This window comes from Centropristis striata, chromosome 17, assembly GCF_030273125.1.
Source record: "Centropristis striata isolate RG_2023a ecotype Rhode Island chromosome 17, C.striata_1.0, whole genome shotgun sequence".
Lineage (NCBI taxonomy): Eukaryota > Metazoa > Chordata > Actinopteri > Perciformes > Serranidae > Centropristis > Centropristis striata.
In genome coordinates, this window is record NC_081533.1 from 6,333,945 (window position 1) to 6,346,799 (window position 12,855).

The following is a 12,855-nucleotide window of genomic DNA, read 5'->3' on the forward strand; positions in this document are numbered from 1 at the left end:
GTGAAAGCGCATCAGGGTCAGAATAGGCGGATGAAGTGATGCACCCAGCATGCCCAGTGCCTACCCAACAACCTGTGGCGACAGTGATATGATCTGGGGTTGCTTCAGTTGGTCAGGTTTTCCATCAAGTTTTTTTTCTAACCCGATGGCAGGGCATTATCCAAAATGACAATACCAAGATTCATTGGGCTCAAATTGTAAAAGAGTGTGGCGGTCAAAATGTTGTCTCATGCTGCTTGAACCTGAGTCCAGAGCTTAACCCTACTGAGAATCTTTGGGATGTGCTGGAGAAGGCTTTATGCAACAACCTGACTTTCCCATCATCAATACAAGAGCTTGGTGAAAAATGAATGCAACTCTTTACAGAAACAAATGTTGTGACCATAGACTGTATATAAATAATGGACGTAGTCATGGTGATGTCACCCATTGGTTTGTGGCCAGTTTGAAGCATCGAGTTCAGCGTTTCACTCGTCACCATCTTGTTTCCGATACAGGGAGCAGACCATATCTGGACTGTGGAGGAGTGAGAGGGACCTGATCACTGACTACAGCCTCTCTACACCTCAACCTGACTGAGAGCAGCCACTGCTAATTCATGTTAGCATTAACTGGAGCATTAACTGGGATGTTAGTTTTGGCTAGCAAAAAACAAAAACAAATGTATGTTACTGACCTCAGAAAACTGAGCAGCGACTCCTTGGAGTGTCTGTTAGTCCAACCAAACGCTGAACAAGACATTTTTAATGAACAAAACTTTCAAATAAACTGTCATTAAGTGAAAATACAGTGAAAGGGTCAAAGTCATTAGACCAAACCGCTAAACATCGTTTTTTAAAAAAAAACTTCACTGATGTATGCGTTGCTTTTCTTCTCTCCTGATGATGGCTCACCTTGTTAGTGACCTGCCAATCAAATGTAGCCACGCCCAAAATCATACGATTCTTTATCTCCTATTTTCTTCTAAATGGGGCCATTATTAGAACTATTAACATCAATTTGTCTTGAAGAAGAGTTTTTACTAGTGATTGAGACCAAAGTGTTGTCCTAAAAAAAAATCTTAGGTAATAAATCAAGTGAGAAGTTTTCTCATTTCGTACTGAAATTAATGGACAGAAATGCTTCTGCAGCCTTCGTCAGCACCCCCTATTTTCGGTAGAATGCAGCTTAAGGCACTTCCTGGTTTGCCTCCCTGCTCAAACCCGGAGGTTGCTGGCTGGTTGTGACATTGCATAAGCTTATTAAAATTATGCCACAGCAAATGTGTGACGTAATTAAAGCTCTTAGCAGTCCAACAAAATATTAGAGTGTGTGCATTTTTATACGCAGCAGCACTTCTCTTATGAGACTTCAACTGTGTATATACTTGCCAAAACAAGTTGCTTGTCACTGGCAGCCATGTTTATTTATTAACGTTTGGTGTTATTCTGACCCCCGTCTTTGTCTACTATATGGATGGGGGCTAATTATTGACATGCTGCCACACATGTAAGAGGATGACAATTATCTGCACATATAAATCAGTCACACCTTCATTTTAAAATCTGTTTGGATATGGCAACATGCATCCGACAGTATTTCTATGATGATTCACTGACGGACCCAAAACAGCCCGAAGAGCTCAGACAGCCAATTGCAGTTCAACGAAACTGAAATGACATCATCCATAGCGATGGAGTCAACCCCGCCCTTTTTTCTTTGCTTGCTTAGTAAAAGTTGGTCTTAGCAGCTTTGTGAACAGGTTTTAAAAGCACTCTTATCAAGGAAGTTTTAGTGTTGGGAGTTAATATCAAATGTTTTGTGAATACGGCCCCCGGAGTCTTTCATTGGCCCTTTCACATTAATATTTAAAAATTTTGGGAAATATGCTTTTTTGCTTTCTTTTTAAGTACATAGCTGGAGTCAGGATGTTGGGTTTGGGTTAGGGTTAAATTGCTAAATTGGTGTGTGTTTTGAGTTTTGGATGATTGATACTCACCTCAGTAAGTCTCTGTGATGTTCGTCCTCCCAAACAAACTGACTGTTCTTGGTGAGCTCAAAGAACTCGCCACGCCTCCTGACAACACATAACCACATGACACAGCAGATAATTATCCTCATACAGCATATAACCTACTTACCACCTCCACCACCCACTGTCTAGACTGAAAGAGAGATTAGATAAGAGCTGAAATCACTGAGGTAGATAAATGTAAAAAATGAAAACAGAGGGGGTGAAAGAAGGAGAAAAAAAAGAAAATGTAGGAAGGAATATGTATAGCATGTCGACACCTACCATATATCACGATTTTATATAAAAACAACATTTTTAATCAAAGTCCACCAAAAAATAACTGACGTACTTAAAAAAATAATCCAATGCACAAAACTGAACAAACAGCATAGGCATAATTTTGTTGCTGGGAAAGCGACAGGCTCTGTCAGATAATCATAGACACCTTCAAAGGTGAAGTCTGATTCTAATCCAATACACACAAATTCAAAATATTTCCTCATGGCCTGCTAGCTGTTCGTTCTATTTGTGCACTGAAAAAACATCACTATTCTGTTGGTGCTTGTGCCTGCACAGGACAGGGGAACAGCCATGGATGTATGAAGAAACAGTGGGATAAAGAGGGATGGTAAATCTGGTTTCTGAAGGAGCACTGACTGCAGAGTGATTACATGTGCGGTTCAAATATCAAAAAACTGTTCAGCAGAACCTGATTGACCTTTAAATGCAGGCAATATATGTTAAAGGAGCTCATAGTCATAAATAGGGCTGGGCGATATATCGATATATTTGTAAATGTGATATGGAATTAGACGATATCACAGCATTTATATATCGTTATTATTTTCTCATATAAATATTTCTGGCCATATGATGCTCTAATATGTTTCAACAGACTATAATTGTCCCATTTTAAGCATTTTCTGACAAAAATAGACATACTATAGTATGAGCTTTTTTCGAGGGAGTCATTTTTAGACATCCCATATTGTGGCAATTTGTTTCTATTTTTTGACAAATAGTTCTTGACCCATGAGTCCTGGGATTCGAACCAGCGACCCCGGTGGTGACAAGCTGATTTCCTAAAATTCTTTAGCTTCTTTAGGACAAACTATACCGCTATGGCTTATTCTATTTCATAGGCTATTTTTATTTAAGATATTTTTTTATTTAAATGTGCACTTTATGAAGGTTTTTATTTTTATTTTTTAAAAGGTACTCCTGTTATACAGTATTTATGTTCACTTAAATAAACGGTTTCAATAAAACTACTTGTGACATGTCATATTTGACTTTAACTGAACATTAGCCCCATTCATAGTTAAGTTGCATTGAAAAAAGGGCTTCAAAAGTGATAGTTTATCAACTTGACAAAAATCTTTGTACACGATATCAGCTATGATTTTTTAATGTTTGATTGTAAGTTTCAATGATTTGAAGGTCTTGAAAAATTGGTTCTCAGATCCTGCAAAAAGTTTGACCACTCAATCCATCATATTGGCAAACCCACATGAAAGTTACGACGAGGCTTCGTGAACCATTTCCTTTATTTTTTGGATGTCGGTCTTGGCTTAACAAAAAGGCTCTAGCAATGGTAATTGAGTGTGTTGAACAAAGAGCGCCATCTAGTGGACTCAGAAAATAAAGAAAATGGTTCATGAAACTTCGTTGTCACTTCACTACTGTTATGTGTGCCAGCTTGATCAGTCTTTTCTAGATTTCAAGGTGATAAAGAGACTAGCTCTTAGTGTAATATGTGCTGGTAGGGTACATTTGCCCACTTGTAGGAATCTTTCTCGATATGTAAACATTTGTTTACTGAGCATTAGTGGAACCCCTTTTAACAGTGAGCAATAGAGATTCCACTGCAAGTACCAGGGCCAATTATTTGTCCCAGCCCAGCGCTGTTTGTCCATGTTAATTATATTTTGTTCTGTTTGCTCAGGAAGCGGGGCTGCTGGAGATGTAATAAGACTAACAGTTTTTTAAAGTGCTGGTTGAAAGTCATAATAATACTCCAACTAGCCTCCCTTCCCTTTCCTCTGCTCAAATGGACTTTTCTTCTTCTGTCTTTCTCCTCTCTACCCCTCTCCAGTCAGATTTCCATCTGGGCTTGACGTTTGGTACCTACTTCATATACAGGGCCAGGTCAGTGGCCAGAATAGCCCTCTCGATCATCTTCAGAGTGGCCTTGTACTCGTCCAGGGAGAGGCCGCTCAGGATCTGGTTTCCCTGGAGAGAGAGAGAAGGAGGAAAGGTTTGTGTAAGTGCAACAGCACAGGAACAGCTCTGTGTTTTATTTAATGATTCACACTCATGGAGTTCAAACATGAAAGTTTGACTATGTGTTTGTGTGTGTGGGTGTACAGAGTGAGATAGCAGCCTTCTAAGAAATATATACTATGTACAGTGTTGACGGTTTGTTCTGTGATGGATCACCAAGAGGTTGCTGACAACACAAGACTGCAAAAGTATGCACGCACGCACGCACGCACGCACGCACGCACGCACGCACGCACGCACACTAAACAACTAAACTTTATAAGCATGTCTAGTGACACATCATGTGTGTGTGTGTACTTCCTATATAGTGAGGACCGGAACACATTCTTAACCAACAGAGTGAGGACATTTTTGCGAAGTGAGGACATTTCGGCCGGTCCTCACTTTTTAAAGGCTTGTTTGAGAGTTCAGACTCAGGTAACTCAGGTTACAATTAGGTTTATGTTAGGGTTAGGGTTGGGCATTTAGTTGTGGTAAGGTTAAGGTAAGGGGCTAGGGAACTCATTATTCCAATGAGGGCCCTCACAAAGATAGAAGTACGAGGATGTGTGTGTGTGTGTGTGTGTGTGTGTTTGTGTGTGTGTGTGTTTGTGTTTGTGTGTGTGTGTGTGTGTGTGTGCATGTGTGTGTGTGTGTGTGTGTGTGTGTGTGTGTGTGATATGTGAATATGTCTGAATGAGTCCATCTGCAGTGGGGTTAAGTGGTGCTGTGGAGTTCGGAGTGTATTTTGAGGCCATAAAGATGAGAGAAGGCTATAAGCCACTATATTTTATTGGGCCATCACAGTGCTCTGAGGTTGACTAGCAGCTGGAAAATGAGCTGGAATAGACATAATAGTCAAGTCAAGTCAAAGTTTATTTATAGAGCACATTTAAAAACAACCTCAGTTGACCAAAGTGCTGTACAGTTATTAAAATATAATAAATCACACACAAATAGGTTTAAATAAAAACAATGAAACAATAAAATACTAAAAACAGTAAAACAATAAAATAGTAATAAAAAGTCAATCCAAAACAGAGTTAGAGATAAAAAAGACAAATAAAAGGGTAAAAAAAGTAAAAAGAAAGCCAAGGATTCTTTCCTAGCTGGGACTGAATGCAAAGGAGAATAAATAGATTTTTAATAATGTTTTAAAGTGCTCAACAGACTGTGCAGCTCTGACCTGGAGAGGTAGGCTGTTCCACAGCTTTGGGGCCGCCACAGAGAAGGCTCTGTCCCCACGAGTACAGAGTCTGGACCGCAGTACGACCAGGAGCAGCTGGTTAGACGAGTGCTCTGGAAGTACTGTGGGGTTTTAAAAGCTCTGATAAATAAGACGGTGCCAGACCATTTAAGCACTTAAAAACAATTAATAAAACCTTAAACTGGATCATAATAGTTACAGGTAGCCAGTGCAAAGATGCAAGGATGGTGGTAATGTGATCACGGCATTTCTTCCCAGTCAGCAGGCGGGCGGCTGCATTTTGGACAAACTGTAAGCGACGCACTGCTGACTGGTCAAGACCAACAAAGTAGTCTAAGCGTGATGTGATGAATGTGTGGATGACTCGCTCAAAGTCATTCGTGGGGAGATAAGCCTTTACTTCAGACAGTAGCCGTAGCTGGAAGAAGCTAGTTTTGACCGTGGAGCTTATCTGTTTATTAAACTTGAAGTCAGAGTCCAGAAAAACCCCAAGATTTCTTGCAGAGGGTTGACACAGAGATTCAAGGCTACCAATGGCGCTGTCATAGCCATCTAAAATATTTTGTTGGCCAAATAAAATGATCTCAGTCTTGTTTTTGTTTATTGACAGAAAGTTTGCTTCCATCCATGACTGGGTGTCTTTCAGGCTGTCTAATAAGACCTGCACAGAGGATGGGTTATTCATTTTTAGCGGTAAATATATTTGTACATCGTCCGCATAGCAATGAAATGAGACATTATACTTTTTAAATATAGATACCAATGGCAACATGTAAATAGAAAAGAGGAGGGGGCCCAAAATGCCCTGAGGCACCCCGCAGCTCAGGGGGGAAGAGTCTGAGGAAAGCTGGCCCAGCTGCACAGAGAAGCTCCTATCTGACAGGTATGACTCGAACCATTTAAGAGCGGTGCCTTTAATGCCGACACAGGTGCTTAGGCGAGACAGGAGAATGTTGTGATCAACTGTGTCGAAGGCAGCTGTCAGATCCAGAAGGACCAGGACTGCAGGGTTACCAGAGTCCACTGTTAAAAGAAGGTAATTTAAAATTCTTAAAAGCGCCGTTTCTGTGCTATGGTGTGACTTAAAACCAGACTGGAACTTCTCAGAGATGAGACAGTCTAACAGTGAGAAAAGTATTTTTACAAAAAATAAATGCAAAAATTACAGTGATGGCTTGTATGTATATTACAGTATATTTTTGTTGCACACGGTGCCAGTGTATTTTCACCTTCCCAGACAGACGCACGCACGCACGCACGCACGCACGCACGCACGCACGCACGCATCCCTAGAGGGTAGCATAGGTGTAAATAAAGCAGACAATCATCTGCTACAATATATAACTTTAACAGAGTTAACTGTATTTAGTGAGAGCAGCAAGCAGAAACTACGAGTACACAGAAACACAGGAAGTGACACAATACGCTCGCCGTTTGCACCAAACGTGCTTAGCCATTATTGTCTATGGTTTGATTAGTCTTGTTCTGAATCACGTGCACTTTACATCGTGGCAGGTAAGAAACAGTTTTTGCATGTTTTGGTCATGGTTTGTATGATCAATAGATAAATAAATACATTAAACTAAAGATGTTGTGCTTGATGTGTTTTCTCGGAATGCAAAACACCAAGATAATTTGTTCATACACAACTAAAGTGAGAATACACATAATGCATATTACATTACATGCAAAAATGTATGTATTATCAACTTAATTATTGTATAGATAAACTATTTCCAAGGCTAACAGGCAGCCATGTAGGGGCAGCAGGATAGGAAATATACAGAGGCTCTTGAAATAGGAGCTCAGCTGCTGCATACTGAATCAGCTCAAGCTGTGAAAGGTCAACTAATGTCATGGTTTCCATAACTGTGATGAGGATAAAACTGGGGTGTGCAGAGATAATGTGCCTGATGCTGTTGTTCCCTCTGTCCTTCTGTTACACTCAAATCTATGATGATAGTGACAATGATTCCTTTGCTACACTCCAATGTAACTGTAACTGCAGTGCAGACAGCTGGTCCTTGAGCCAGTAGCATTGTTTGTGCATATCAGCTCAGTATAGTAAGTGTTGTATGAAGAATGCATATAAGACTAATTCATTCATTCATTATCCATAAAAGCTTATCATAATTAGGCTTGTGTCAGGGCGATCCCAGCTGACAGACTAGAGGGCACATAGAGAGAGACAACCACAACTAGTTAGTATTGGATTTACATCCATCAGGTAGCCACGAACACTGGCTCTAAATAAACTTTTGGAGCTATGTATTTCTTGTAAGTATTTAGTTGTCTGTTTAGTTATTAATAACAATGATTAGTGTTTGATTATTCTAGATGTTTGTTTATTTTGATAATATTTTGTTCTGCTAGTTAATTGTTTAGTTTAATCATCATTATTGTTTAGCATATTTGGTTAACATATTATTTTTGTGTTATATAGGTAGGTGGGTAGGCAGAGGGCCGTCATGCACCTGGGTGGGCAGGTGTTTTTTTAACACCACGAAGAGAGGCAGCAGGAGCCATGTTTCTTAGTTCTGTGTTTGCTTGCTCGCAATGGATAAAATAAACCTTTGGAACTAACAACCATGCATGGACTTCAGCTTCTTTGCCTTCGTACACCACACGCTCATGGTGCATCAGTGGCATTTTGATTAAGTTTGTTTTAAGTTCAATTTAGTTATGTTTTTGGACAAAATTGCCACTACATAAATTATAATCCTGCTTTGTGTGTATGGATGTGTTAATAGGCCCATGTTTGGACACTGGGACACTGAGGTTAACACACATAGACTGCAGCATTTTTTTTTCTTTTTTCTACAAACAAAAAACTTCTGTCATCCAAATGACTTTACAATTGATGCCCCTGTAATCACCTAATCTGACAGTCACCAGAACTCCATTATAATCACTGCACTTATAGTATATATATGTATATATGTATATATATATATATATATATATATGTATATGTGTATATATATATATATACACATATATACATATATGTATATATATGTATATATATGTATATATATATATATATATATATATATATATGTATATGTGTATATATGTATATATGTATATGTGTATATATATATATATATATATATATATACATATATACATATATATATAACTTTTATCCAAAGCACTTTACAATACAGACGCTCTCATTGACACGTTTACACACACATTCATACTGGTGGCAGAGACTATCCTAACCGGTGCCACCTGCTACCATTAGGAATTCATTCACACACTGATGAATGCAGCATCGGGAGCAATTTGGGGTTCAGTATCTTGCCCAAGGATACTTCGACATGTAGACTGCCATGGTCAGGGAATGAAACACTGACCTTCCGATTAATGTGTGACCGATCTACCAACCGAGCCACAGCCGCCCAGATGCTGTCAAACAGTGCATATGGAGAGTGCAAATATTGCTTTTATTCTATTTCATCCATTTAGATTATGTGTGAAGGTGTTCAGTAAAGGGCTGGGTTTTTAGTCTCTTCTTAAAGATTGAGAGGGACTGAGATCAGATGGAGTTTGGTAGTTTGTTCCACCACCGGGGCTCTACAGAGGAGAAGAGTCTGGTTTGAGATGTAGAGCCCTGCAGTAGTGGAGGAGCCAGATGCCTTTCACTGGAAGAGCATAGTGATCGAGAGGGTAGACAAAACAAAAGTAAAATAAATAGGAAAATACATTTTTTTTAAGTCATACGGCCCAAAAGACCTGTCAGCCCACTGGACAAATGTCCACTGTCCACAGCCCACTGGACAAATGTCCAGTGGGCTGACAGGTCTTTTGGGCAAATGCCCAGTATGCCAGATGGCTGGTCCAGCCCTGACTCAAATGGAAATACAGGCAAAAAATTACAGCATCACAATGGCTTGGCGTGTTGACAGACTTCATTTAACAAAAAACGGATAATACCTCTCATGACAGGTGGGCCCCCATACTTAACCCTGCCAGTGAACTAATACTTCAAACCATTCAACCCTTTCCCCTTTTCTCCTTTCTTCTCTCCATTTATACATAACAATGCATATTAATGTTGTATACTGGTTTAGACTGGTTTTGTTTGTCGGCCCCGAAACTCTATGTCTCCCTTGTCTGCTTGCATTCTGCCTGTCTTCCCATCATCTTTTTCTAAACTTTCTAATAATATGTAGGGGTGGGCAAAACGTGTGTCACAGTGGCCAACAAGAACTGTCAATACCACCCATAACAACACATGAGCCCAACACAAATGTACATAAAGGCCGGAAGTTAAGTAGTTACGTAAGTTAAGCAAGTTACGTAAAATCCTAAGTTACGTAAAAATGCAAGTTAAGTAAAAACGCAAGTTATGTTAAAAATAGTTTTCTTTTGTATTCACACGGGAAAGGAACCCAGTTCTCCTGGGTGAAAGAACCTGATGTAATTGACTACTTGTAAGACAAAGTGAAAAACTATTTAAAACATTCTGTTTCCTCATATATGATATTGGTTGGTAGAGGGATGGTGCAAAAGGAAGTATCATGAGTTTCCGCTGTATATGTGTGTGTGAGTGCACCTACAGAGCTGTTGAGGATCATGAGGCACTGGTCGAAGTGGTGATGCTCCATGGTGGAATGGCAGTAGAGCTGGGCAAGTGGGTGGTCACTCCTGGACACACATACACACAAGAAGTAAGAAACATACAGAGTGGGTACAGTTCACTCCCACAAATATATATATATATACACAATCAAATATATCCTTATATGACTCATGTTCTGTAACTGTACCTCTGTATGTAGGAGTTGTTGACTCCTCTGTGGTCTAGATCGTGGCTAAGAGTTGCAATCATCAGAGCCAAGACCTCCAGATCACTCAGGTTATTCTGTCAGGAGATGGACAAGTGGATGAAGTAAAAGGAAATATGGGGATGAAAAAGCACACACAAACATCCACAAAATGGCAGCTGGTTAACAGATGACTATCTCTTATTACAGTCCAACCAAACAAAAGCCTTGTAGCTGTGAACACGTATTGCTCTTGTAACTCTCCACACATTGTTGGCAGTGTGGGTGCTCAGCATGCAGCCTGGAGTGGACAGCAAGGCCATTTCTGCATATGACACAACAGCTTGTACACCAGAGCTGAAAGCATGGCTCCAGCATAGTGGAAGTGGTATCTTCAGACTTCAGCTGTTGATACTTTCCAATATTTCATGCAGAAATTATGTTTTTTTATGACAAAATATTCCAGGTAAATATTCAAGAGAATTATATTTATATAGCATATTTCGTTCAAAGATATGGTTCTGCATTGTCCATCAGGGGATGAGAACCTTTTTCCACAATGCAGAAACAATCTATGCTTCTTCACATTAGCAGATACTTTTGCAAGTTAGTCACCTCATTAGAAGAAACAAAATTGTTAACAGGTATGGAAGAGCAGAGTTTTACAAGGCCTTTGGCTGCATGGTCAGCGGAATTTATGAACTGTGAAACCGGATAATCAGCAATATTAGCAAGAGAAAGTGTGTGAACCCTTTGAAATGACCTAGTTTTCTGCATAATTTGCATCTAAGTCAAGTTTAAACACATACCTAAACCTGTCCAAAACCTAATACCACACAAACAATTGTTGTATTTCATTGAACACATTCGTTAAACATTCAAGTGGTGGTGGAAAAAGAAAGTGAACCCTTTATTTAATAACTGGTTGAGCCTCCTTTGGAAGCAATAACCTCAACCAAACACTTCTGATAGCTGCTGATCAGACCTGCACAACGTTCAGGAGGAATTTTGGACCATTCTTCCTTACAGAACTGCTTCAGTTCAGTCATGTTCTTAGGATGTCTGGTGTGAACGGCTCTCTGGAGGTCATTCCACAGCATCTCTATCGGACTGAGGATTGACTGGGCCACTCCAAAAGGCAGATTTACTTTTTTGAAGTCATTCTGAAGTAGATTTACTTTGATGTTTAAGGTCATTGTCCTGTTGCATCAGCCAACTTCTACTGATCTTCAGCTGGCAGACAGCCACCCAGCCATTAACCTGTAGAATACCTTGATACAATTGGAAATACATTTTCCCCTCAATGATAGTAAGTGGCCAAGGCCCTGAGGCAGCAAAACAGCCCCAAGTCATGATGTTCCCTCCACCATACTTCACTGTTGGGATGATCTTTTCATGTTGGAATGCAGGGCCCTTTTTACACCATAACTATTGCTGCGTGTTCTTTATGAACAATTCCACCATAGTTTCCTCAGTCCACAAAGGAGTGTCAAGGTGCTCTTTGGCAAACTTCAGGCATGCAGTGATGTGTTTTTGTAAAGCAGCGGCCTCCTCCATGGTGTCCTGCCATGGACATCACATGTGTGTGGTAGACTGATAACTAGAGATGTTAACCAGTTCCGATGACTCCTGCAAGTCTTTACTTGTTACTCTGGAGTTCTTTTTTACCCCACTGAGCTTTCTGCTTTGGGCCTTTGGAGTGAACACGGCTGGACACCCACTTCTAGGGAGAGTAGCCACAGTAATAAAATAAATAATAATAATAATAATAATAATAATACAATTGTCTCTATTTGTGGACCATTTGTCTAACTGTGGACTGGTGAATACCCAAAGTCTTTGAGGTTACTTTTAACGCCTTACAGTCTGATGCAAATCAGAATAAGGGCCCACTACAGGTCCCCGACCCATCTTTGCCCTCAAGACACAAATGCTCATGTCATCTAAACAATATGCTCATCAACAATCATACATTTTTTTCCATTTCTACAGGGACCACTTGCAATAAACTCCTAACAGGATTTTAGTAACAGGCAATTTAACGAATCAGCTGGATTTAAGCAGTGATTGGCTACACTGACCTGTAAGCGTCCTGACTTAAGAAGGGTGAACATGGTCTGGGCAGTGTTGAAGGCATGTCTCCAGTTGTGGTAAGCCACATTCTTCCTGTAGTTCTTCTTCACACTCAAAATCCACTGGCACAAACTCTACAAAAGAGGGGAGGAGCAGAAAAAAATATGTTTTCAACCTTTGTGCACTAATGTTGTCACAATACTGGAATGTTTAACTCAGATACAATGCCTTGAAAAATGACAATGATGATAATCAATTCTATCTAGGCTTAGCATTTAAAAAAAAAAAATGATGCAACATTGAGGGCAAAACTTTTTTTCTACTAAAGGATAAATATAAGAAGGTTACAATATGACATGATACTATAAGTTAACCCTCTGGAGTCTCCAAAAGCTCCAAATCCAGACTTCTTCACCACATCCAGAGTAGAAAACAAAGGACTAAAAAAGACAGAAAATTACCAATAAAGAAACAAATGAGGAGACAAAATGACCAAAAAAAAGAAATACAGCAGCAGACAGAAAATGACCAATAAAGAAACAAAT

The 12,855-nt window shown here is 39.7% G+C and overlaps 1 protein-coding gene across 1 annotated transcript in view; it reads right to left on the minus strand.

Moving 5' to 3' along the window:
- The window catches only part of pde5ab (phosphodiesterase 5A, cGMP-specific, b), a 112,004-nt gene that overhangs the window by 5,373 nt on the left and 93,776 nt on the right, over positions 1-12,855 (minus strand). Inside the window, exons 14-18 of the mRNA XM_059354949.1 lie at positions 12,319-12,444; positions 10,241-10,335; positions 10,031-10,118; positions 4,125-4,225; positions 1,979-2,056 (exon numbers count right to left, since the gene is read on the minus strand). Coding sequence (XP_059210932.1) covers positions 1,979-2,056; positions 4,125-4,225; positions 10,031-10,118; positions 10,241-10,335; positions 12,319-12,444 — 488 coding nt within the window. The remainder of the gene's footprint in view (positions 1-1,978; positions 2,057-4,124; positions 4,226-10,030; positions 10,119-10,240; positions 10,336-12,318; positions 12,445-12,855) is intronic.